General features: G+C 36.0%; 1 protein-coding gene across 1 annotated transcript in view; it reads left to right on the top strand.

The window, feature by feature from the left end:
- NCAPG2 (non-SMC condensin II complex, subunit G2) overlaps window positions 1–27999 on the top strand; it is a 49010-nt gene that overhangs the window by 3064 nt on the left and 17947 nt on the right. The window contains exons 2-15 of the mRNA XM_009886795.1: window positions 185–376; window positions 1380–1494; window positions 2008–2165; window positions 3051–3185; window positions 8853–8947; window positions 9807–9876; window positions 10589–10675; window positions 13185–13280; window positions 19398–19523; window positions 20442–20621; window positions 21690–21842; window positions 25290–25512; window positions 26756–26880; window positions 27363–27536. Of these exons, the coding sequence (XP_009885097.1) occupies window positions 185–376; window positions 1380–1494; window positions 2008–2165; window positions 3051–3185; window positions 8853–8947; window positions 9807–9876; window positions 10589–10675; window positions 13185–13280; window positions 19398–19523; window positions 20442–20621; window positions 21690–21842; window positions 25290–25512; window positions 26756–26880; window positions 27363–27536 (1929 nt within the window). The remainder of the gene's footprint in view (window positions 1–184; window positions 377–1379; window positions 1495–2007; window positions 2166–3050; window positions 3186–8852; window positions 8948–9806; window positions 9877–10588; window positions 10676–13184; window positions 13281–19397; window positions 19524–20441; window positions 20622–21689; window positions 21843–25289; window positions 25513–26755; window positions 26881–27362; window positions 27537–27999) is intronic.

Raw genomic sequence — 27999 nt, 5'->3', positions numbered from 1 at the left:
CAGGAATTTATGATGCTATTTTTTAAAGTAGTACAACTTCTAGAAGGTATTTTATCTCTTTAACTGCAGAGGAATGGAAATTAATCCTCAATGTAAAAAAAGCGTTGATTTTAGGAAATATGATGATGAAATATAAGCCATTTCACTGATGTGGAAATGTGTGATATCTTCTGACCATTCACAGAAAAATACATTTGATCCTTTCGACTTGAATGAACTACTTCAAGAATTGCCAAGAAAGCAAAAAGAAGTACTATGGGAGAGACTGATGCAGCTATTGACGGAGACTTTGATGGAGAACCCTGTGGAAACATGGCAGAGGGTTGAAGATGAGGAAAGTAATGATAACATGGGAGCTGAGAGAGTTCCAGAAATGGTAAAAATCTTGTAAAATAGAAATATGATATTTCATATTTTCTGGGAAATAAAATAGAATATTTTCATAGCATCTGAAAACATGCAAGGATTATCAAACAAGGTCGGTTCCAAACATCATTTCCCTGCCCCATTCTTAACTGCTTCTTAACTATCATGCTCGGGTCAAGCTGAGTTTATGATTGTTCTGTACAATAAAAGATGAGAGCTGCTGATAATTTTAATTATCAAAGAGGGGACTTAGTTTTTTCACTGGAGTTGAGTGGGCTCTTTATATGTCTTATTTCAGTAAACAAATGTTGATCTCTCAAATGCTTCCTAAGTATCAGGCATATACTCTAAGAAATTCACTACCTGTTTTATTATGGCATTTTGTTGAATGAAGATCATGAAATCTAGATTGACAAATCTAGCTTATACAGAATTTCTCTGACTTGGACCCTCATAACTGCCTTTTGCATTGCAGTCCACGTAGTCTTGAGAATATTAGGGAAAAAGGTTATTTAATTTTGGAAGAAAAAGAGAAATGCAGTGGGGAATTCATTAGGGAGACCCAGAGGCTTGTAGAAAATGTGTACAGAGGCCTGTAGATCCGTGTACCTGGATCTAAAGTCACCAGATCTACGCATTTTTGAGTCGCACAAGACCCTGCTAGTTAGGGTTGTCTTAGTTCTGAAATGGATGTGTGTTTGAGTGGTTTTGTTGCAGGCAAAGTTTTTAGTGGAGGAATGGATACACGTGTACAGTCACAGAGTTATCTGCTAGCTGGAGCTGAAAGCCTTTTTCAGACTTATTGAAGTGGATGTACTTTTAAATCTATCCTTTTGCCTCTTCATATTTGATAGGTTTTGGGTGCCAGTATTTGGGTGCTCTTTGTTCAAAATGGAAGCATAATAACAATTCAGCTTTGCTCTCTGTTGTGCAAAGGTTTATTGCTTGTCATAATTATCTTCTGAGCTTAAAGTAAACTGCGGAATTGTTTCCTCAACATTGCTTTCTTTCAGAAACAAACTGTAGCTGTGATCCAAGGAGTGGCAGCTGTAGTTACTGCTTCCATACCTGCAGTGGATGAAACTGTAAACTACAAAGCTCTTCTAGAATGTGTTTTTATATTAAACGGTGCGTACTTGTCTGTTACAGAATACGGCATTATACTGGTTTTTTAGCAGATGAGTATACTGGGCTTTTTGTTTGACCTGACTGACCTATGGAACAGAATTTACAGGAGAAAAGTTGGTACTGATGTGAGTTCTTTATATGACAAAATTAAGGGGGCATTTACTTAAAAATCAGTTATACAATCTAAAATTTGGAACTGAACTAGTTTTCTTTCTCTCAACCGTTCACCCAATGATAGATTATTTTCCTTTTTCTGTAGCTTATAGTATTTTTAAGGCAAAGTGTAAGATCATTGCTAACTGTGGTTCGTTATTACTGATCCAAAAACTTGGCCAAAACCTTAAGAGTTAATAAAGCTGCCTAAATACCCACAATGAGAATAAGCCATTAAGATGTATAAATGTGGCAAGAACTGGTCAACATAGTGAGGTATATTTAGTGTACTAACATGCTAATATTTTACAGGAATAACTTGGTTTATTGCAGTAAATAATTATTTTATTACTGTTGTAGGTATTCTTCCTGCATTACCTGAACCTGAAAAAATCCTACAGGGTGCTGTCCAACGTGTATGTGAAATGTGGTGGGAGAAAGGACTGGAAGGGAAGGAGCAGCTAGGGAAGACTCTATTTATCATTCTGTTAAGGAAAAGCCTGAATAAAGCTGCTACGGTATACTGAAGCTATATTGACTTCTAGGTTATTACTGAATATTCCAAGAAATATTATCCCTCCAAAATGCCTTTCATTTCAAATTAACTTGTTTTCCATGTAGTAGTGCTTCTCCATTAATGCAACCTAGGATACATGTTGGTTACAAAGTGTCTTTTTGGTATTGCTTGCATAAGCAACATATTAAAATGTTGCTTTCTTAATAACAAACTTTAAAGATTTTTGGCATCAATTTCCAAGCGAACTGTTTTTTTACATTCATTTTTACTTTTTTTTAATTTTATTATTCTTACTCATTTATGAAGCCCAGTGACTAAGGTTTAAATAGCAATTAATTCAGTGAATTCAGTTTTTAAGTACAATGTTCAGCTACTCATAGAGACTTCTTATGTGGGAAGCTTCATTTTCTGTTACTCTGTACGTCTCTACAAATAATTTATCTTATTTCTCAATGGACTGAAATGCTTTTTTTAAATGTGTGAGTTAGTTACAGTATTGTGGCATACATTCGTTGCACTAACCCAATAAATGCTTTCTCTACTTATGTCTGTCTTTTATTTTTCTGTGATAACTGCTTTTATTGTATAAAGTTTCAAAAGTGGAATAATACAGTTTTCATCTATTTTGCACGAAATAGCAGCTTTCTTTCTGTACTTAAGCATGTCTTCATTTGTTGGAAGTTGGTATTTATGCACTTAAACATATTTTTGTAACTGTTCCCAATGATGTGGTGAAAATCAATTAATGTTCATAATTTTACAATCTGAAAGTCTTCTATCTGTTACAATGCATTTCAAATTCATTATTTAAAATCCCTTAAAAGTTTCTTCACATCAAAGCTATACCTACTTCACTATAATATGGGCTTTTTTATTTTCCTGTTAGGGTGCAGATGTAGTTCGTCTATGGAATCTACATCAGACATTACTTTGTTTTGATTATGATTCAGAGGAGAGTAATGAAGTCAAGGACCTGTTGCTTCAGTGTTTTATGAGTATAAAACACATCAGAAAAGAAGAGGTAAGCAAACTTTTATCTTACTGTGACTTTATGTGTGTGGGCTTTGGTTACTTTTAATGGTTTTGCATTAAGCCTTTTTTTACAGTACAGTAGGTAGCAATACAAGACAAATTGGCTCTGACTCCAAGCTATAAATGACTGATATTTCTGTTTCATTTGGAAACACCTTTATTCCCATCTCTGACTTAAATATAAAACTATATGTCTAAGTCTTCACTCATGTTCTTGTATCCTGAGGTAATAAGAACCAAGTGCTTTGCTTCCAGTGCATGTCTGTCAATACTTAAAACCATTCCCTGGAATAATTCTCTTCTTTATAGCAGTTTTTCTTTTATTGGAGACAGATAACTTTAGCAAAATAATTTCCCTTCTAAATGATTCCATTTAGAAGATTGCATTACCATGGTCTGTTTTAAAAGTCCAACACTCTTGTACTCCTTCTAAATGATTCAATTTAGAAGATTGCATTGCCATAGTCTGTTTTAAAAGTAGCATAAGAAGAACCCAACTTTACAGCAAAATGAGAATTATTTTATTTGACTACCTATATTTCTCTCAGTGACAAATTACTATATTGTAGTTTTTAGTGTGCATCGAGATAGTAGTATCCAAGCTTTTTTTCTGGTTAGGTGACAAGACAACTTGAGATTGGGTCCAAAGTTCTAATTCCTCCTTTCTGGTTTAAAATACATCTATTCCCTTTCATGGAATATATGAACTTCTGTCACAAAATGAGCTCTGAGGTTGCTGCGTGATTGTAGCATTATGGGAATATGGGGTTTTAAAAATGGTGGTAGGGAGTAAATTAGGTGAAATGTTTGATAGACCAGGTTTTGGATAACGGACACTAAGTTTTTTTCTTTTCTGTTACTTACACATTGTATTTTAAGATGTTTTAATTTTGACTAAAATTGGGAGGTATTAAGGCAATGTGAGAGTTATGAAAGTAAGGAGAGGAAAAAAACATGGGTGGAAAGAGGCAAGGCAGGTAAGAATTTATTGACTGATTTTGATATTTGGTTTTATGTCCTTGGTGTATTTTAGGTCATTTTTTTGTCCTCTTGAAAAACTGTACCCGTATGCATTCTTTGTCACAGTACTTAAAATGCCTTAGCTGTATTTGATTCTGTATTAATAATTTTCTTCTGCTTTATTTGAATCCACTGCATCACTTTTAATATATCATATTCATATAGGCACAGTAAATAATTGGGAATTATATATGTAAAATGAAACTGCTATATAGACTTCAGAAACAACTTCTTGTAGTTTTCTACATCTTCTGAGATTTTTAATATAACACATGTTAATTACTACATGTAATATTTTTTTTCTAAATAAAGTTTGTACCTCATATCCTTGGGTGAAACACAGCCTTCAGTATGAAACTTTTCTTTAGTTTTTGGACAAAAAAAAGTGGCAATAGTCAGACTTGGTACTGAATCTTTCTCCTGGCATATTAAAACATATTCCCTTTGCTTCACAAGAATATGCAAGTTTGGTCACGCTTTGCACATTTACTTTTCTGCCCAAGTTCTTCCCCCACTCCTCATGATTTCTGGTCTCTTGACGTTTTGTCACATTTTCTTTCTTATATGCCTATCTCTTTCTACGTAGGTATAGAGAGTGCCTTACTGCACTCTTTGCTCTGGTGTATGATCGTTAGTGGTTTAAATCCTTAATCCCAAATCTTTAGTTTTATGGCTAGAAGGATTGAATGAAAGTAGCAGCTTCCGCAGCTGGGAGTTGACTTTGCGTTCTGTTAGTCCATCCATTCCTTTCTGATAAAGGTGAAAGATCTAAACACAAATACAGACTCACACTGATTCTGTCCAATCTTCTCATCAGTTCTTTCCATTGAATTACTAGTATTGCCTGCTAGGCATCAATTCCAAGTGCTGAAAACTTTGAGTGGGCTCGGGGAGCTTTCTTAATTTCAGAGAATACCTTTTGAATATTAATTGAGGCCTGTTTATTAGCCTAAATCTCTTTACAAAAAGCTACAAAAGCTGTCAGTGCAGCTGATAGGTCCATAGTCTGTTGCCAGATTCAGTTCTGGACCTGACCTGCTTATTAGATTACAACAGTGGGTAGAACTTGATAGGTTATCTCCCTTTTCAGGGCTTACAGGACCTGAAAGAGCTTCAAGCTGTTCATCTTCAAGCCTGATAAGCTCTAGCATGTAATCAAGGATGCTTCAGCCATTCTCAGACTCTTTATTAATTTTAATCTGTATGTATTTAGGAATACTCTGGGTTTGGTTTGGTTTTTTGTTTTTCTTTCCCCAAAAATGTTTAACAAGGCAGGGAGAGGAAATAATAGTTGTTCCTCCTAATTATTCTGATTATTCCTAAGTAAGTTATGTTGCTAAGCATTAATGTTAGAATTACAGAGTTTGAGGTTGGAAGGGACCTCTGGAGATCGTGTAGTCCAACACTCTTGCACAAAGCAAAGTCAGCTAGAGCAGGTTGCTCAGGGTTGTGTCCGGTTGGGTTTTGAATATCTTCAAGGATGGAGACTCCACAACCTTTCTGGGCAATCTGCTCCAGTGTTCAGTCACCCTTATAGTGAAAATAATAATAAAAAAAAAAAATTAAAAAAATATCCCTTATATTTAAGGGGCATTTCTTGTATTTCAGTTTGCGCCCGTTGCCTTTTGTCCTATCACCAGGCAGCACTGAGAAAAGTCTGTCACCATTGTCTTTACATCCCCTGTCAGCTATTTATATGCACCGATAAGATTCCCCTTTGCCTTCTCTTTTTTGAGCTTAACAAGCCCAGCTCTTGCAGCCTCTCCTTGTATCAGAGATGCTCCCATCCCTTAATCATCTTTGTGGCCCCTTGTTGCACTTGGTCCAGCATGTCCATATCTCTGTTGTACTGGGGAGCGCAGCACTGGACCCAGCACTCCAGATGTGCCTTACCAGTGCTGTGCAGAGTGGAAGGTTCACCTCCCTCATCCGGCTGAGGGAGTTTAGTTTTAAAGACAACCCACCTCATGTGTGTTCTCTAGTTTCCCTGCCTGGTTTATTTCGCTGATGGTAGATTTCTTGTAGCAGCATGTCCAACGTGTTCCCAGTATCTCTGCTGGCCCTTTTCCTAATATTCTGTGTCTATTTCTAAAATGCTAATAGTTATACCAAATATCAACATGATGTATGAATTGCCTTGAGGTAAAACTGAACTCCTTTTATCAGGGATAATTCCCTTTAGTGCCTGCAGGCTTGTTCTACAGTTCCAGGGAAAAGTATACCTAATTCTTTCCAAAGTACCCATCCCAGAGCGTAGCTCCATAGCAGCTTAAGCTGATGAACTCCAGGTTGCAATGATTCTGTTTTGCCATGGGCTAGCATTCCAATTTTCCTCTCTGCAGTATGAATGCTCAAGCAGCTATGTCAGGGGTTGATTGAAGGAGGTAGCTGAGCAGTTTTTTTCCTAGCAAGATTATTTTTCAGCCAGATTAACTGCCTGGACTGGTTCATCATATGCAAGGATGAAGGGAAAGGGAGGATCAGGAATCCTGGTTCTAGATCAGATTAAACTGATACAGAATTGCACATTTATGCCGCATTGCAAGATCAGGGAGTTCAGTTTTTCTGCCTTCCCAGACTGTGCTATTCAACACAGAGTAATATTTCTCAGATGCTTATTTTCAGGCCGCATTAGTGGAGTGATCCTCTGAATTTATCTCTCTGTGTAATTTATGAGAACAGTCTTGTTCAGGCAGGGTTTCCAATCAAACAGCTGGAGAGCCCTGCAGAGCATATATTACTGTGTTTTAAAGATAGACCTGTTCTGCTCTCTTCTTCCTTGCTAACCTTCTATGTGTGTATACAACCAACTAAGTCACGTGTACTATGTCCACACACACAGCAGTACAAGGTCCTCAACTCTGCTAATGCATTAACCCCAAAAAATGACAAGTTCGCAATCTTACTCACCTGTCACCAGTTTACCTCTCACGATACTGAGAATGTTGATAACAGTAATTGTTTCAGATCCATTGATCACAAGCAGCAGATTAAATTAGAGGCACTTACTATCATTTTCAGGATCAGGGTCAATCTGTTGAAATCTAAGGCAAAAAAAAAATCGGTTGAACTGCTGAAAGTTACTTCATCTGTCTCGCTGCCGGGATTGTAGAAGATGAGATGAGCTTGAATTTGGCCTCACCTTTGCCTTGTTGAAGCAGGAGCTGTATGTACCTGACCTTTTGGTTTGTCAGGGAAGTTGATGGAAGAGTGTACCACTGGAACTCCAATATACGTATTATGCCACCAAAGTTGGAAATAAGGGAGGTTTTTTCATTCAATTCTTTCCTTTGTTGGTAGAAGAAGCTCTCATTGGCACCAGGAATTCTATCAGACCTGTAGACAAGCATCTTGACACTGTATTTAACCTTGAGGTCTTGATTTTTATGATCTTCTGAATTACGTCTTGACCTGAAGGCATTTAAGCTATCAGTTCCACTAAAGGGCAGTTTCTGCCTATGTGTTTCCTTCTCTCTTCCCCTACTCTCTGATATTCCAGCTCAAAGTGTGTCTGGCATTATCAGCCTTATTTTCTCTATTTTGTTCTAGGTCTGAACATATGTGTTGGTCCAACTCTCAATGGAAGTGCTTTTGAACCTCTGCTAATTGTTCAGTGCACCTTTTGAACTTCTGCCAATGTGCTCTTGCACATTGCATCTCCTTATTAATTTTCCTGATTTATTTTTGATGAGAAAGTTGATAGGTGTAAAGGACCCTTACAACTGTCTGACTCACCCTTATGTATGATCAAACTTTTCAACATCTTGCAAGCTGGATGCCTTCACTTCACCTGTAAGTTCAGCCAGAGTAAGGCTGGCTGTATAGGTACTGTGTAAAGCTCTAATTCCAAGGGCAGATCTTGCCGTTTCCAGAAGAGCCAGGGCTTATTTTCTCCATCCACAGCCTTCCACTGCCTTTTCTTGCAAAAATTCTGTTGCTTATCAAATTTGTCATCATCCTTTCTAACTTGCTAAAATGGAAGAAAACTATTTCAGGAAGAAAACGGAATAGTGTTGTTTTTTCTGTTTTCATGAATTAAAGCAGCTCCAGGAGGTTTGCAATATTACCTTTCATGAGCCAATAGGAAAGGAATTGTCCTTGCTGATCAGGATGTTTCTTTTCCTCAGTGGCCCAGCTGTTGTCTGTGGCTTTGTTGAAAAAGTGTTTCCGTATCCAATGCTGGCAGTTGTCATGCTATTTTATTTGTACCTTCACCGTCATTACAGTGTCATCCTGGAATGACATTGCACTTGACAGAGCTCTGATGATGTGACCTTGATGAGGGTCCTGAGTTGCCCAGTCCCTTATTGTTATAGAATAGTACTTAAAGTCACACCAAAACAAAATGGACATTGAAAAAAATGCAGGTAGATATATAATGCACATGTTCATTTGTTTTGAGTTTTCTCTCCAGTATAAATAACAGTAATGCTTGAATTCTGTTTAAAAATTAAGAAAAATAATATTATTTTTCTGCAAAAATCTTGTCTTTGCTTTTAAAATTAAAGGTGTCATTTCTTTTGATCTTTAAGCTCTGTATTTACTGATTTTTGAAGTCACTCTTAAACAGGGTATTCCTCTCAGGTTTGACTTCCCTTTTTTTTTTTTTTTTTTCCCTCTTTTCCCCTCCCAACAGGGAAGAAGATTCTTGAGCTTTTTATTCAGCTGGAATGTAAACTTCATTAAAATGATACATGGAACTGTTAAAAACCAATTACAATTCTTTCCAAGGTATGCATCACAGTTAGATTTGTTAATGATCGTTAAGAGCTTGGCTAAAATCTTGTTTGTCTCACTCTAAAATGTCGAGTATATTGATAAAATATATCAGAATCCAGAGACCTTCACATCTGCTGAATATAACTACCATATTGTTTTCCCAACTTCATTTAATAGTTGTTCTGCACGTGCCTGTGTGTACAATTATAGGTGTACTAAAATGCTTGTTTAGCATTAGCTAAAGCAAATGACTTCCATATAAACTGTGCTGCATTACTTGCAGTGTTTGTATGAGAATTGCAGGTCCATTTCTGCCTCTGTAAGGTGTTTTTATTTTTTCCTATGAGCAACCTCTAATTTAATTTGGTAAAATTCTCTATAGAGACATTCTAATAAGAAGTGACTTGCAGGACTGTAGCGTGACAGACCTGACTGATGGATGAAAAATGTGGAAATTTTTTTTTCTTCTTTTTTCTTTTACTTTGATTATTTAGTGAAATATTACAGAAGTAATTCTTCATATTAAAATCAGAGGCTTTCTGATGCTTTCAGTTAGAATAATGTATACCTGTACATCTTTATAAAGAATTTAAGGCCTTCGTTGTGAGATAAATGATAAAATATCTGTGCTAATGTTTTGACTTTCCCACCATAAGAAATATTTCCTGTGTTTTTTAATAGTGCTCTGGTTTGTTAATTAACAATTAACTTTATTTTTCCGTGATTATCAGTGAAGACTTTCAAGATAATTTCTTCTTCTAAAAATAACGTCGATGCACAGAATCAAAAATTTCGTGTTGTTACCTTTATGAATTGTACATAGATGTGGTTGGGATGCTTGCTTGAAAGTGTTTCCCGTATATTAATACAGATCCTTGATGGAATACATTTCAGAAGTTTACTTCAGGGCCTGGAAGAAGGTGTCAGGAGAATTCTTAGAGGTAATACTATGCTTGAAATGTCATTTGGCTAGTTTTGAGTTTCAAAGAGGAAAAGGTACGTGACTTTTCAACTCGGAAAGGTTCCTTCCTAAGCAAGCCTTAAGGAATTATTTCCCTATGCAAAGGGCCTCTTCAGCATTGTCAAGGAATAACAACATGTCATGCTTTGAATGTTTGCCCACTGTGACCAGCTTGGTTGCATTTAAACACCTTTAATTCTGCTGCTGGAATATTGTTTCACAGAACTATGCATATACGCAATTTTTTTTCATAAACATCCTAGTTATCTGAGTTATTGAAGCTTTTATTCAGTATGTGCAAGTCTATTGGATAGCTTAAATATTTATCTAGTTTTTGTGGATTTCCATGGAGATGATCAAAAGCATAATTACAGCATTGCAACAATGCTACAGCCAAATTTCACATACCAAATAATTCTCATATACCATGTGGAGGTGCTTTTGAATTTCAAACTTGGTTCTGAGAATTGGATTAATTGTATATTCTGAAATTTTGAAAATCAGTTTAAGCAGACAGAGGCCCCTAGCATGGAAAAATTTGGGCCAAGCAAAAGCCAAGCAACAAATAATATCAAAGACTGTTTTCAGTTGTTTGTGTTAGAGAAAAATATAAGTTGCTACACAGCCTACAGTGAGTGCTTATTATTGTTTTATTGTGTGTTAACAGTAGCATGTATGTCTTTTTACTGTAGATACTTGAACATAACTGCATTCAAGATTTCATGCATCATGGAATTCATCTTCCCAGAAGTTCTTCTGTTCATTGTAAAGTTAGAGAGGTAAGTTCCTGTAAAGCACGACATGAACTAGTATCATCAAAATCAGATCAGTTACTAGAAAGTGGAAAATTTCCATTTCATATTAGGTCTGGCTGGAATGAAATTACTTTTCTTCACAGCAGCCTGTATGGTGCCACGTTTTGGATTTGCTGACTAAAACTGTGTTGATCACACGTCAGTTCTGGCTGTTGCTGAGCAGTGCTTGCATGGTGTCCAGGCTGTCTCTTCCTCGCTCTGTTTCCCTAGCAAGTAGGCTGGGGATGAGCAAGAAGCTGGGAGGGGGCACGGCTGAGACAGCTGACTCAAACTGACCAAAGGGATATTACATGCCATATAACATCATGCTTAGCAATAAAACTGAGGGAAAGTGGATTTTGGGGAGGTAGCCATTGTTTGGAGTCTGGCTGGGCATTGGTCTACTTGTGGGAGGTGGTGAGTGATTGCATTTCCATCACTTTTGGGTGGGTTTTTTTTGTCCTCTTTCCTTCACTTATTATACTCTTTGTCTCGACCCATGAGTTTTCTTGCTTTACTTTTCTGGTTCTCTCTCCTACCCCACTGGGAAGGGAGTAAGGGAATGGCTGTATGGTGCTTGGGCCAACTCACTGCAAATACTTACTTAAAAAATAGCATATTCTGAGAAATGATATTAAAACAATTTTAGGAGGAACCTGCTTATTGTTTTGCACCAGATTTGTCTTTGGTGCTCCTCAAAAGTAGAAATATAAGGGGATTTTCCAGAGTACCAGTAATAGTTTTTGCTGTATGTTGTCTAAGCTTTTCTTTACCTACAGAACTGACCTTTCCGTAGCCAGTCACAGGGACAAAAAGTCATAAGCTCCTTGAGGCAAATTTAGTAGATAAGTCCGAAACTAAACTTGTTTTTTCTTTTTGTTATATATTAGGGCTTTGTATATATGTTTATAGGGACAAGCCTTGATTCAGTTACAGATTCTAGTTGTCTATTTGTGGCTTTTATTCATGAGCAAAACATTTGAAGCAGAACGAGAAGTGTACAAAGCTTTTCAAGACAAGGCATTTGTATTTGATCTATGCCCTTCCACGTCCCATGCTTTCCCCCAAATATATAGAAGCTAGAGTGTAAAGTATGTGCAATATACAGCTTGGTATACCAGTATACAATCCTTGTTGGTTGGTTGTTTTTTGGGGTTTGGTTTTGTTTTTAATCAAATGTAGAGATCGTCATATCTATAGTGGATTCCCTTCTGATTCTCAATTGATAGAATAGGCTTTTGACAGGGCATTTAATGTTTTTCAGACTCAGAAGCTTATGATCTTGAAAGAGGACCATGATGTAAATAAATCTGTCCTTTAGATGTGACGGGAGTGGGTCTCAGAATAAATTTGAATGATGCCTTCTTTTTCAGTATGCAAGAATTTGATTTAATATGGTCCTTTAGAATCCAGAAGTTCCTGTAGCAATTAGGAGAGTAACCAACCACAGTCATTCAATTGAGTGAAGTCTGGGCTATTTTATTGGAAGAGTAGGGGAGGGAAAGCAACATGTAGAATTGTCCCTTCTGAATTCAAAGTTCTGATTATAAAACCTATGTCCATTTTGCAAATATCTGGTACTCATAATTCTAGTGAAATCTATTACAAAACAGTACTGATTTGCCATTAATCTTGGGTTAGATCCCTCATTCTTATGTATAAATAAGAGCTACATAGTCTTTTATAAATTACATCATGTCTTTACTTCAGTATATTTTGAAACTAGAGAAAAGGGATTCTTCCACTATAGCATTGTTTCTGTAGATGCTATTCACAGGCTTCCCTGTCTAACTGTAGCTGTGAATAGCTGAAGTATTGACAACTAGAGGGTCAACTTCTTTTCAAACTGTCCATTGTTTCAGGTAGAGGAGTTACATGATGTCTTTTCTCATATTCTGCTCTTGTCTTCTACTTGCCTGTTTTGTCTGCATAATTCAGATACAAAAATAAAAGGGGCTTTAGCTAACTGAGAGCAGTTCTGAGTCACAAGGAGTGATGATACTTGCTTTTCATCAATGCATACAAAATGTATTATGTTTTTAGATTTGTGTTTGCATAACCCTGGTTACCAAATAATGTTCCTTCATAACAAAAAAATGGCTTGCTTATATGTAGTTGACAATTACACGGTTTCAAAGTATTTCTGCCAGTTACTTTAAAAATAGTGTTTTACTGTAACAAAAAAATGAGTGGTTGAAGTGAAACTGCCTCTCTAGCGATGATTTAGTTGCTTAGTTGTGGATCTTTATATAGATTTATTGAATCAATAAAATTATAAAATGTGATATTTATTAGATCTACTTCTTTTTTAATGATTTTTTTTTACTTTTTAATAAAATATTGGGTCGATTAATATGTCTAGTTTTATAATTTTCCATAGTATGGAAAACTCTTTGGTCTTACATAAATGATGAAATGAGACAACTGCTGCACACTTCTTGAATGTAGAAAGTACAGCTAAAAATGGTTTTTGGGATTGGTTTGTTTTTCTCAGATGCTGAGTTATTTTCATAAACAAAGTAAAGTTCGTCAAGGAGTTGAAGAAATGCTCTATAGATTGTATCAACCTATCCTGTGGAGAGCACTAAAGGTAATTATCCTTTTCAGAAAATAGGACTGTCTTTCTCCAGCTACTAAATTTTGAGTCCCTCCCACCTGTTCTCTTTTTAGTAATTGCTTTTAAAATAAAATGGCTATGGAAGAAAGAAATCAGTGTGTTTAGCATCTCAGCTGTAGCAGAGTAACTTTGCCAGTTGTAATTAGGCATAGTTTGCACAACAATATTCTAATTTGTTAATTTAATTTACCCCCATAATTCAGTTTTGTTTACAGTTACACACAGTGCTTTCCAGGATTGTACTAGACAGTGGAACTAGCACTAAGTTTGGTATTCTTATCTTCTCCATTTGGGAATTTTGTGTAACCTTGTATTCTGTTTTCCAAGATCTTTATGGAATGATCAGTGCTTTCTTGATCAAAGCCAGAAATGTTCAGAAGATTTATTATCACCTTCTGATTAATTACCAGCCTTAGAACACAGTTCAATTTATTAGAGTATTATTCTAGTTTGACTGTATGTACAGACATTCATGCTGTGGATGTGCTTTTAATCAAGCATTCGGAATGTAATTTCTGACTTCTGGTACTTTTAAGGTAAAGGCGTGTGTCTTCCTGTGGATTGCATGCGCAGGCTAAAGGGTACCTACTACAGTTTACCTATACAGTTACACACTATGATTAAGATGAACCAAACTTTCTTCTTTGTTAACAGCTTTTATTTTGTCTGAGGTTATGAAATTCCTTCAGTGAGAGCATACACATACCATTTGTTACAGCCAGATTAAGTGCTGTTAAACATTTACTGAAGTTTCATTTACTGATTGGTCATATAGCATCTTCTCTAGCCAGGAGAGAAGTATTTAAAAACAACTTAAAAAGTTGTTTTAACTGGATTTTATGAATTATAGGAAGGAGTAGAGAGCTGTTTGTTTTCAATAGGACCCTATGGTAGAAGTGGGAAGATGGACAGACACACTCCTAGACCAATATCTTGTTTGGCCTTACATTAAGGGTTGGATCCCATCCCTTTAGAATTAATATAAACAAGGATCCCTCTGTATGAAACATGTATGTTCTCACTGCAAGAGAATAATAGCTACAAAGAATGGCTTGCTTTAATTTCTAAATTTCTGTCTATAAAAAGAATAGGGTTTTAAATTGATTTTTGATACCATAGCAAAATTCCTGACTAGTTTCTGAGAAACAATTTCACAGTGGTTAGCAAAACGTGGGATTCAATTCTTAAGGGAGTTCCTATCTGTAAAAGGAGGCTAGTAGTTTGCTTTCCAAAGCCCAGGATTAACTCAAATATAAGATTAAAGTACTTTGGAGGAATATTCTGTCATACCTTATTAAATCTGCATAGATTTGTTTAGAGAAATGTAGCAAAAAGGTTCGGATTGAGGAAAAAAGGTTAATTACTGATTTGCAGCAAGACAGCCGTAGAAATTCCTTATTCCAGAAGTGGTTCAAATCTTAAATTTAAATAATTTTCACATCATTAATGGTTCCATTGCTAGAACAAATCTGAATTCTAGGAAGGTTTTTTGGGTGTTTTTTTTGTTTGGTTCATTAGGGATTTTTTGTTGGGGTTTGTGTTGGTTGGTTGTTCGTTTTTATCTTGACATCTTCTACATATGTAGTTAAGCACTGTAAGCTTAGATGTTAACAGGTGTATCAAATAGGTCATGGAGAATTTCTTTTAGTACAGTAAAATAGTTTAACTGTTGTAAACATAGATTTCAGAATGTTAAAGGGAGGATTCATAGAATCCTAGAATGATTTGGGTTGGAAGGGACCTTAAAGATCACTTAGTTTCAAGCTCCCTGCCATAGGCAGGGACACCTCCCACCAGAACAGGTTGCTCAGAGCCCCATCCAGCCTGGCCTTGAACACCTCCAGGGATGGAGCATCCACAACTTCCCTGGGCAACCTGTGCCAGTGTCTCACCACCCCCAGAGTGAAAAATTTCTTCCTAATATCTAAACCTAACCTCTTCCAGTTTTAAGCCATTACACCTCGTCCTATCACTACATGCCCTTGTACAAAGTCCCTCTCCAGCTTTCCTGTAGGCCCCCTTCAGATACTGGAAGGCCTCTGTATGGCCCCCCGGAGCCTTGTCTTCTCCAGGCTGAATAACCCCGACTGTCTTGGCTTGTCTTTATAGGAGAGGTGCTCTCAGCCCTCTTATCTTCGTGGCCCTCTTCTGGACCCACTTTAACAGGTCCCCATCATTCTTGTGCTGAGGACTCCAAAGCTGGACAGAGTACTCCAGGTGGGGTCTCACCAGAGCGCAGTAGAGGGGCAGAATCACCTCCCTTGACCTGCTGGTCATGCTTCTTTTGATGCAGCTCAGATATGGTTGGACTTTTAGGCTGGAAGCATACATTGCTGGCTCATGTTGAGCTTCTCATCAACCAACATCCCCAAGTCCTTCGCCTCAGGGCTGCTCTCAATCCATTCTCTGCCCAGTCTATATTTGTGCTTGGGATTGCTGCGACCCAGGTGCAGGACCTTGCACTTGGCCTGGTTGAATTTCATGAGGTTGGTATGGGTCTACATCTTCAGTCTGTCTGAGTCCCTCTGGATGGCATCCCTTCCCTCCAGTGTGTTGACTGCACCACACAGCTTGGTATGTCACTGACAAACATGTTAAACAGCACCAGTCCCCGTACTGACCCCTGAGGAATGCCATTCGTCACTGCTTTCCACTTGGACATTGAGCCGTTGACAGCAACCCTTTGAGTTGGCCATCCAGATGGTTCTTTACCCACTGAGTGGGTAATTCCATTACCCACTCCATTCCATACGATGAATTACCATTCATCGTATCTGTGTCTCCGATTTCGAGACCAGGATGTCATGTGGGACAGTGTCAAATGCTTTGTATAAGTCCAGGTAGATGACATCTGTTGCTCTTCCCTTATCCACCAACACCGTAACACCATCATAGGTCACCAAATTTGTCAGGCATGATTTGCCCTTGGTGAAGCCATATTGGCTGTCGCTGATCACCTCCTTATTTTCCATGTGCCTTAGCAGAGTTTCCAGGAGGATTGTTAAAAAAATGAATGCAGCAATTGTATGAATCATGTAATGATTTGGTGCAAAGAAAGAGTCTGAATTCCAAACAATTCAGTACCACATTTGTTGTTAGTGAAAGGAAATATGTCACTAAACAACAAAATTTGGCAATTTTTGTATATGCCACTGTCTTGCTGTGTGACTTCCGTATAGTTGAATTTTATTTTTTGTATAGTACTGCTGAAACATTTGGCATTTCTACAACTGTTGCTGTCATTCAGAATCGCCAGTACTTTAAGATAAAAAACTAAGAAGGGAAGCTTATAATTAATTGTGCATACCGGTATGGATTCTGCTCCAAAGCTTGAAGTGTCAGTTTAATTTTAAATAACCAGTTTGATGCTCCTATCTTAGCCAGTGTACAAATCCCTAGTTTAATATAGTGAAGAACAAATCTTTTTCTAGAACACTGGCTATAAGGCAGAAAGGGAACTCTTAGAAGGACCTCTTTACCTCTCCTTCTTGCAGACAGGAGAAATACTTCAGTTATAAGAATACAAAGGATTCCAGAATTATTTCTTTTGAAACTACTTGATTCAATCTCTGAAATCTTTAAGCTGAGAATGCATATTTGTAATGCATAGTTCTCTGTTTCTTCTTAAATTGCCTTTTTTTTTTTGCAATTACTTCGATCTCACAAGCTTCCTTTGTGGCTTTTACATACGCATATTTTACAAGCCTTTATGCAACTTTAAGTTTTTATAATATAAGCCCTTATATAACTTTCTTATCTTTTTTTCATGTCTTTATTATGAAAAGTAATTCTCATGCAAACATAGCCAAGAAAGTTGTGCAGTGATTGGTTATTAGTATAAGAAAATACATAAGTATAAAAATATGGATATTTATTGTGAGATAAGTAGCGATTAAGCTATTTCTTATCAAGCTCGAAAAGTCAAGAACCACTCCTTCAGGATTTCAAGCTGTTGAAGGAAGTGGTTCCTTTAGAGTGGTGTGTTTGGTTGTTTGTTTTTTGTTTGGTTTTTTTTTTTTATCATCTCACACTTTTAAATTAACTTTTACTGGGGAAAAGCAGTGTTTTAAATAATTGGAAGTGAATTTCAGGACCTGTAGCACCAGGTGAAGCTTAAAAGAGAGCTCTGAAAATTAACTGAACAAAAAAATTTAAATATTGTTTAAAAAGGTTCTGAAAGTTCCTCAGAATAGCACAAGCATAAAGGTAAAGAAACATTAGCCATTTAAATAACTGCAGGCTCCTTTGCATGGAAAAGTTGGTGTGGGATAAAACAGGATATGAATTTAAAGTCCTAGGTTCTACCTCTGTGGACATTTACTCTATTATAAGCTTCAATATGCAAATACATTTGGGATAAATTCCAATTAATTAAAGGCAGGAATTTAAAATGTGGGTACTCAGTTCAGAATTAAAGTGAGCTTAATGGAATTCAGTGTAATGCACTTAGAAAGTCTATGGAAATTAACTTTCTGGAATGGCTATGGTAGACAAGGGCTAGGTTATTGCACAAAAACATACTTGAATTAATTGTCACATTAAATATTAGTGCAGAAGAGCTATTTCACCCTGAATTCATATATTAGGTTGTTATGCGTTAATTCTTCAATATAGGCAAGCTCAAAGTTAAAGGATTTTGTACAGCATTATGGGATTGAATTAAGTATTACAATCTTTTCACTTTTAAACTGTTGGTATTATCCATGGTAAATAAAGTAAAACTCAAGTCCCTAAATAAAGAATGTAAATATGGGCTTTATTTGCCGTTGTAGTATTTAATTTAGAATTGCTATTAATTTTGTTGAAGAATTTGGTATTTTTTGATTCTACCCAGAGATGTGACCCACCACATGAGGGTCGGTCCAGAAGGGAAACGCAAAATAAATTGTAAATGAAGTAATTGTTGCTCATTTCCTTTGTGTTTTTTTTCCTGGTTTTATTTGCCATTAGTTTATTTAGTTCTAAATACTATGTAGTTATCCTTGGTTTTCTTTTTCCTGCCTTTGATCTGAAGATCTCTTATGACAAGGGAGGAAGAAAATTGGATGATTAGAATAGTCAGATGGTTCCCTGAACTGTCTCTTATCTTGCTGTTAAAATTAAGCCTACTTTGCTTGGTTTATTAGACTATATATATACACACACGCGTTTCTTTTAACTTGAACTGAAAATCTGAAAAAAATTCTTCCTTCCAAGAGAAGTGAGCAGAAGCTCTTATCATTGTACTGCTGTCTGATAAATAAAATGTAGTCTGATGGTTAGATTACAGGTTTCTCCCTGAGATACTTTGAATCTCATCTTTTCTTCATTTCATTGCCTGCTCTTTTTCTGTCCTTAAAGAGTCCACGGGGCCAGTTATTTTTTTACTGATTGAGTGTCTTAACATAGAGTTGTTAATTCTTCACGTTTGGGGTTCTACAACCACTGATATATGTATTGTAACACACTGAAAACTATTACAAATGGTCAAATGTCTGAGGGTTATGAGGCTTGCCTTGGATTTTTGATGAGCTGCCTGGAGCTCAGAACATGGTCCTATTACTTGTGTGCATAGATGCAGAACTGAATATGTTTATGTTGGATATGTTACTCTCCAGGCTTGCTGGTACTTAGTTTCTAAATACTGTTTTCTTGAAGAAATAAGCTTAAGCTTTTCAATTAAATCACCTGTCTCTTGACAGGCAATTTAATTAATTAAATCTGCTTGAATTCAAGATTCTTGTATTCTGAGGAGGAGCTCTAAGGTGACCAAGAGAAAACCAATTGCTTTTAATTTATTCAGCATTACAGAGAGCAGAAGGGCTCTGACTGTGACTTCAGGATCATTGAAGCTGATATGCCTTGAAAGCTGATTGTACTAATAACTGAGGTTTTACTAAATAGGCAGAAATGCAAAGTAAAAAAAAAAACCCAACAACATACATTACTATAAGTTCTTCTATACATTTCAAAGTTCATCTTCCATCTACTTAATTGAAAATACTAACTTGCTAGAAGCATTTGGAGAACAGTATTGGACAAGATACGCCCTTTGATATTAAAAGTCTGTACTTACTGAAAAAATACTTTTTTTTTCCTTCATTGTTACAGGCCAGAAATTCAGAAGTTCGATCGAACGCAGCATTTTTGTTTGTTGATGCTTTTCCTGTTCGTGATCCCAGTTTTAACGCTGAAGAGATGGACAATGAAATTCAGAAACAGTTTGAAGAACTTTTTGTAAGTTTTAAGAAAACTAAAATGTTAAAAATGAAACTTTCATCAAAACTAACTCAAAAATAAGCTGTTGATGCAATCAAAATGTATTCAAATTCAGGGTAGTGTTCATAGGGAAATACAGGCCTGTGATGCAGAAAATACAAAAATAGACTAATATTTTAAATTTCTGTAGTATGTTGACAACAAATGACATGAACTATTTTCAACTCTGAAAAGGAAATATTTGGGATTGTTCATTAATCTGTGAACGAAAAATGGTTTTGAAAGACTAGATATCTGACTAAATGGAGCTTGATCCTTACTTAACCTTGTATTGGTGAAGAGAGCTTTACATTTAATATGTAAGTGTTCAATGGAAGTTTAGTACTGTATTACTAAACACTTTTGAAATGAAGTATAATGGAGATAACCTAAAAAACTCTTTACCGCTCTAGATGGGTGACAATGGGCATAGTATTCTCATTAAGAAAATGTTTGGGAAATCTTAATTATGGTCTTTAAAATTGTAAACGTTAGATAATTGAATTAATTTCAAAGTTTTTGTATTGTTGCATAAGAACAGTGGCCAGTGTAACCTCAGATATAAACAGAAGTCTAAATATTCTTAATTACATCACAGATGCAGGACTTAATGTGAACTGGGTTTTTTTGTTTTTTTTTTAATATTTGAAAAGTCCAGTTTAAAAATTTGGCCAATATTTGTCTTAATTTTGCTTCTAATTTAAATTTCCTAGTTTGCCTCATAATAAAATACCTTGAGGGAATGTTAATATTACATTTCTTTCATAGTATGACGATTTGCGTAATGATTAAAAGGTAATGGAATGCTATTTGTTTATGATAGGTTAAATGTCAAACAGCAGTAGAGTCGCAATAACACATATACTCACATTATTATTATTACTCTATTTGTTTTAGAGTCTCTTAGAAGATCCTCATCCAGTTGTCCGCTCTACAGGGATACTTGGAGTTACTCAGATAACATCCAAATACTGGGAGATGATTCCTCCAACAATTCTTGCTGATCTTTTAAAAAAACTAACTGGAGAGCTGGCATGTGATACATCATCTGCTGATGTTCGATGCTCTGTTTTTAAAGTAAATGTTTTTTTTTCTAAATTTAAAATCATGATTGTCATTTTTATATTTTAAGCAATGCGCAGGTTTCTATTATAGGCCACTTAAGGAAATTACTTATTCAGCAAAATAACTTATGCAATAAAGTTCCTAATATACGCAAGTCTTGCACATGTTTTATAAAAGCCACACATTTGGGATGAAGAAATGCCTTCTAAAATAGTGACTGTTTGGCTTTGTGACTCTCAACCACTTTGCATTTCTAGTCTTATATGTGTTGTTTGGACCTGATAATCTAATTATTTTAGCTGTTAGAAGTTATGCTTAGATTTGAAAATGTAAGCAGGCAGGTTCCAGGATGTTTCTATGTCAATGGTTTTAACCCATCCCTGGACATGCACAATGATGTTATGATTTTGTAGCCCACTGAGTGTTTCTGAGGTTTGGATGAATATAATTACATACTGTTTCTCTGGGAATGGCGGCCTCTCATTAATTGTTCAGTATGTTAGGATTAGTTCCTCTACATCTTTCTGGCATCTGGTGAGGAACTAATAACTTGGACAGAAAAATGAACTCCCTAAGCAGTATTTTCACTTAAAATTTTTGTGTATGTGCCAATTCAGCCTTAATTTGGAGCTATCTTCATGTTAATCCTCACTTGCTCCACTACAACTGCATGGGGGTCTGTACTGGATTAGCGGAAAGTGCTGATGTAAAAATAATTTGGCAAAAAAAATGTATTTTTAATCTGAAATCAGCAGACTTTAGGGAGCTGGTATTGCTACTGCAAAAAATATTTGACGCTGTGTCCTCAGGTAGAAGGCAAGACCATGGCATCAGTGTAGATCTGAAGCTGCTTCATCTGAAATGAATTCACTGAACACAGTTCACTGGAAATATGAAATTAACTATAGCAATTTTTACTAAAGAATATTATAGGAAAAATATGCATGCACTGTGTCTGTTCCTGCTTAATATAACCTTAGAAGTGTCATGGTCCAGTTCAACAATTTTTACCCACATGTTTTTGCAAATCTACTCTTTATTTTTTTTTCATTTATTTAGCATAATCTTTATTTCTTGCAGTGCCTACCAATAATTTTGGACAACAAACTAAGTCACCCGTTACTGGAACAGCTTCTGCCAGCAGTCAAACACAGTCTTCATGACAACTCTGAGAAAGTGCGAGTGGCTTTTGTTGATATGCTGCTGAAAATTAAGGCTACCAAGGCTGCTAAGGTAAGATAACTGACACTTGATAAGTAGCAAGAAGCAGATAAAATCAAGACATTTATTTAAAAACAAAACCAAACCAAAACAAAACCAAAAAACCCAAAAGGTACCTTTTGAGACTACGGCAGTATTCCTAAAAGCAAAAATGTTCTTCATGTAGTAATACTCCTAGCTTCCATTTTTCTTCTCTTCATATATTTAAGGATGTGACTGAGTTTATTTTTAAGACTTGTGCATTCTGTTGCTGTTAGTCACTCCTGTTCATTTCAAAGGTTTTAAGCCAAATGTAGGTAGTAGTATAGAAGTACTTCTTTCCAGTAATTTTGTGAATTCTAATGAAATTATGGTGTCCATAAAAAAAAAAAAAAAAACCAACCAACAAACAAACAAACAAAAACCTTTAAAAATAAAAAAATTGTGACTAGGCCTGGTGCACTTTCAGCATTTCCATAGCTGCTCCTCATAGCTAAATTCAGTGTATGCGATAGTACCGTGTCTGGATATTACTATAGCAGAGATTTTATAGACATGCTAGAAAGTTTGCTTTTTAGTTGAGCCAAGTACACTCTTCTCCTTTTCCTCTTTGCCTGATTTTTGACTAGTTGGGGATGATTAGTAGGTCCCATGACCCCTCTGTGCTTGCCTGCTTTGTTTTTCAGTGGCCGCTGGCATCTCAGGCACTCCGCAGACCTTTTTCTCAGTGTGTTTCTGTCTTCCCTGCCCTCTGGTGGCCATGCCAGGGCAGAGCAGGCGGTACTGCTGGCTAGCTCAAGGCAGGGCTCTCTCACCTTCTAAATGCCTTTAGGGAATTGCTTTTTTAGTTTTATTTACCTATTTTTATAATTTCTATTTGTCTTTTGTAGGCATGTCCTTCGGGATTTTGGTATCTTTTTACAGTGATTTTGAACGAACTCTGTGTTCTGCTGTGGACTTTCATTTAGGGTGATATTGTCCAGCCTTAGGCATTGCAGCATCTTTGAGCTCTTTCTCCACTCTTTGCTGTTAATAGTTTCCTACTTTCCATTTTATATTTTATTTTAATCATTGTTTTGTCTCTTGCTAAGCCTAATTATTAGGAGAGGTTTATCTTGTGCTAGGCACATACACTATATGAAGTCAGAGGTATGTATCTCTGTTGTTCAGGACAGAATTAAATAAATGCTTGGTTTGTCAGATTTTTAAGGCTTTGGTGCTCAAGGAGCACATCGGTCCCTAACATGAGAATTACCTGCTTGCCAAACGTGTGCATTCCAGCTTTGATGACAGGGCCTCAAAGACATTAGATTGAAATTAGACCACCTCGCTACCTTCTAAATTCCCCAAAATATGCTCAGAAGACAAGATAAGTGGGAGGTGATTTCAGAATTGAGGACTTTTGGCTTCTTGCACACGGGTTCAGCATAAGGATTGCAATAATATAACAGCAAGTTGGGTACTTCCATAATACATACCTCAATACACTGATTAGGCAAGTCCACAGAAAATGTGAAATGGAGACAAATACTGCAAGTACAAGGTATTATCATTCAGACTGTCAGCGCAAAAAGTTTCCAGCAGGGTCCTAGTAATGTTTGTAAATTTCCTGAGATTAACAGTGGGCAGCTGTACCTTTACTTAGGCAATTGATTCTGGTTGTTAAGATTATTGGAGATAACTGGAGGAGGCAATTCAGAGATATAAATAAGTGGTAGTACTCTAAAAGATAGCTTTTTTTTTCCCCCTGAAGTTTCTGCTTCAGTGGGTACTAAAACTGGGCTTTACCACGTGAATCTGAGGTGGAATGGCAGAAGGATCTCTGTGACACTGTCCCTGATGCTGATGGTGCCTCTGTGTTTGGAGATGTATCACTTGGTTCACAGAATCAGCAGAAACAACAGATCACAGAACTGTCGCTTTGAAAGTGTTGGACTCTGAAATCTTAATCGTGACTTCTATCATATTCTTGTTATTAATTATTATTTTTAAAGTATTCAATAAGCGTATTCCCCTGATCTGATTACATGTCGCTTTTCTAATCTTCTTCTGTATTTTTTAATATTAATTTCTATAATACTCTGTAACCTCACAGGCACTCATCACTTCTTGTCCTGAATTTTAACTCTTCATAAGATATGACATAGAAATATGATTTAAAGAACTGGCACGTACAGTCATGATTACATCCATTAATATCAGTTATCTGTATAGTAAAATGCAAACAAGCTTTTTTAACTTGTATTCAACATCAGCAGTGCTTTAAGGTTTTTTTTTTTAATGTTGTTACTCTGTGTACAGTCTTTTAAAAACAAATTATTCATGCAGGTCCTAAATGTATAAAAATTTCTTGTTTGAAAGTTATTTGTCATTTAATATGAAAGTTCAAGCAAACAATCTTTTTTGGCTTTTCTGAATTATTCTGAATTTGCTGCCATTAAAGACAGAGGAAGAAGATAATTCTCAACTTCAGGGATTTTTTTTTTTTAGGTATTAGTTCTTTGTCATAATGGGTATCTTCCATCAAGTCTGTGCTTTATTTTTATGTAGTAAAAGATTCGGATCTTCTAAAGAGAGGATCAGGTTTACATAAAAGAAAAAAAAAATCCCAGTAAGTGTTAGATGTTTTGTCAGTAACTTCCTATTTAAAAACTGTAATATGTATCTCTGCTAAGTTCTGGGACTACTTTAATGCTTACTCCAAGGACCTTCCTTTTCTGATAATTCTAGTAGGGATGCCCATAGTTTGAAACCACAGGGGAATTAGCTGCTGCAAATATTTTTACTCAAGGTTAAAATAATATTTTTCAGTGCCAAGAAACCCTATTTTCAGGGTGGTTTTTTTGTTTAATCTGAAAGTGCACAGCATAATTAGTTCAAGATTTTCTCACAAAAAAATTACAAATGTGAGTAGTATTACTGCTGGCATAACAAGTCATTTATTCTTTCTGAATTTCATAGCCTTCCATTACTGTATCAGAAATAAGCTAGAGCTCTGTTTACAATGGGAGGCACTTACGGTTTGAGGTGGTTTTGAAAAGGGTCCTCTTCTGTACAGGTTTTAGGGTGTGTAGATAATTTGGTACTACTTTGTCTTATGATGAGAATATGAAACATGGAACATAATGAAAAATCGTATTTTATGGTTATATCCTTGTAGAGTAAATAATGCTTCCTTATGCCAATGGAATAGCAGTAGTATTGCAGGTATATTGAGCTGGAATTGCTTGAACCAGAGTTTTGCCAGTCTTGTCAGAGATACCAGGAGATTTGGAGGTGCATCAGAACAGTAAAGCAGCACTGTTGCAGCAATATGTGACCTCAAGTAAATGCTGGTATTTTGGTAAAAATAAAAATGCTTATGCTTTTCTGGTAAATGCTATTTATATTTGTTGAGACTTTTAATATAGACAACACTTAATAAGGTGATTGGTTTTTCATCTTTTAACTCCTTTAATATATTTTTCTTTCTTTAAAAAGTTCTGGAAAATCTGTCCCATGGAACATCTTCTGGCTCGTCTTGAAGTTGATTCACGACCTGTGTCACGACGCATAGTGAATCTCTTATTCAACTCTTTCTTTCCCATTAACCAACCTGAGGACGTGTGGTGTGAGCGCTGTGTTACTCTAATCCAGATGAATGCAGCAGCAGCCAGAAAGTTCTACCAATATGCTTATGAATATACGGCCCCTACCAATATAGGTAAAGTACAAAACCTTATGAGTCTTTGGAAATACTAATATCAGACCATGTAATTGCTTTTTTTTTTTTTTTCTCTAACAGTGGTATGCTATTGCCAGATCTTTTGTTTTCGGTATAATATTGGTTTGTAGTTTTTTAAATTCTTGACACCAGCAATGTACCCTGGTGAAAACAGCCATAAGCTTTTTCAACAGTGAAGAGACTAAAGTTTGTTGTTTCCGCTCTTAGGTGCTGTACTGTATGTACTCTCTAGCAGGTGTTGTTATCTGGTCTCTCTTTTCCCTTTTCTCCTCACGTGGACCTTAAAACTAAGTCAATCTAATATCTCAGTCGATATTTATTTATCATGCAGAAATAGTGAAATAAAATACCCTGGTGTCTCAAGTGATTTGAGATCTTTTTGTGGAAGATTCTACAGAAGGCAAAAAAATATTTATGTCTGATTATCTGAGATTTGTGTATCGGTAGTATTTTCAAGTTGCTCAGAAAAAATCTAAAAAGCTCTCCTCATTAAAAGCTTCAGAAACTTTCAGTGAAAAGGATATATATACTGCACAGAGTATAGCTGTTGTTGTAAAAGTGTTATTGAACCAAATAAAAGGGGAAATTTTGTTTCAGAGGAGTTCTGATACTACAAAAACAAAGTAGTCAGCGTGGAGATAGGTAAAATGCCCAAGCCATTGTCCCTTGACTGATCACATCACCTTGGTAGGGCAGTTTTGAAATAACATGTGCTGGTGTATTTTAGCTAGTCATACTTTGATCAGAGTGGACATCACCCTTTCACTTTTATCCAGAGATGAGCTTCTCATTAAGGAGTGCAATTGTTAAGCTCTACATCTTTTACAAATAATTGGAATTGGCCTTGGAGGAAAAGTATTATTGAACATAGGCCGTTACATTAATAGCTATGCCCGGGGAATGTAGGAGTTGTGGCAGCTTGCTCTGATCCCGATTTGGTAAGGTGGTAGTTAGGGTTTTTTTGAGTGGAGTTTTAACAATAACATTACAGAACCTGGTGATATTGTTGCCATTTCTTCTTTGTACTTGAGGATATAAAGCATTTTCACATTTTTTTCCGTTTCCTTTTGCCAGGAAATTTGGTATCTTTTTTCCTAGTTATTTCTGGTACTGTTGCCTACTTTTCATACTGGCTTTCCAGCATTACACTTAGAAGCTTTTACTAGCAACATTCTTAACAAATAGTAAATGTCTAATTTATTCTTATTATATTTAAATGTAGCTAAATTGATGCTTACTATTCGGCGCTGCTTGAATGCCTGCATCCAGAAAGCAATGAAAGAGAGTCTTCATGACAGTGGTGGTGGTGATGATGATGATAATGAAAGTGAAAAGGAGAATACAAGTGTAAGAAAGTCCTCTTTATGATAAGTTCTGGTAACTTTTTTTCTGTGATGCTTAATTTGAGACATAGGCAATTAATGATATGACAGAAATCTGAAGGAAAGCACTTGGGCATTAGAATTAGAAGGGGAGAACTGCCGTTATGGTGTTTTCGTGCCCTGCAATAGCAGAAATTTGGTGAAGTAGCTAGAATAAGACAGAAGGAATATGAAGCATATTTTAAATTAATACTTCCCTAATTCAAGTACTAATTATAAATTGGTTCGATTCTGCAATTAAATTCTTCAAAAAACTAATGTCGCAAGATGACGCAAGTAGTATAGAGAGAGTAAGAATGAATTGTGGAGTTTATGTTCTAAAACAAACTCAATGCCTCTGAAAATCCTTCTATTCATTTCACAGTGTTTTTTTTTGAAACTTTATTTTAACTTCAATTTATATCTGAGAATATAATAGGTAATATCATCCAAGTTTTTGTATTTCAGGTGTTGAATAATGTGTTGTCAATAAATGATGTGGCCAGCATGGCAAGTTTATTGGAGATTACTGTAATTCTCTGGAGAAGTATTCACAAAGCTCTAGATCACAATGAAGAGGCCAAAGATTATGCCATCAGAAAATTTGCTTCTGTACTTCCTGAGTATTTTAAAGTATTTAAGGTAAAGAAAACCTAGATTTTCCTGTATTAGCATTTTCTTCAGATGCTTTCATGTGTTCTGTCTTTTATATATTTTTATGGTGTTAAGTATTCTTTTTCTTTGTTGCTATAAATCATAAACAATAGCAAGTTTCTCAGAATTCCACAAATGGGTAGAAGCTATTCGCCAATTGCAATATCTGACTGATGCACCATTATCTAAATAGTCAACACAGAAATACTTGTGCAATAAATTGCAATTGCTGTCCTTGTAATGTTTTTATAGGATTCCATTCTTTTGAATGTTTTTAGAACTTTTGGAAATCAGTAACTTAAAATATGCCATTGCAGAATAAATGCTCAGTGTAGATGAGAGTCCACATGTTTTTCCACCTGTTCCCCCAAAACCCTTCCGCCACCACCACATCTTATCATGATTCAGCTGCTAGAACAGACGGCCGAAGCAGCTGAGGCTCCTTTTGCAC

This window comes from Charadrius vociferus, unplaced genomic scaffold (assembly GCF_000708025.1).
Source record: "Charadrius vociferus isolate BGI_N301 unplaced genomic scaffold, ASM70802v2 scaffold255, whole genome shotgun sequence".
NCBI lineage: Eukaryota > Metazoa > Chordata > Aves > Charadriiformes > Charadriidae > Charadrius > Charadrius vociferus.
Note: the sequence above shows the minus strand (reverse complement) of the source record. Positions and strands in the feature narration are given on the sequence as shown.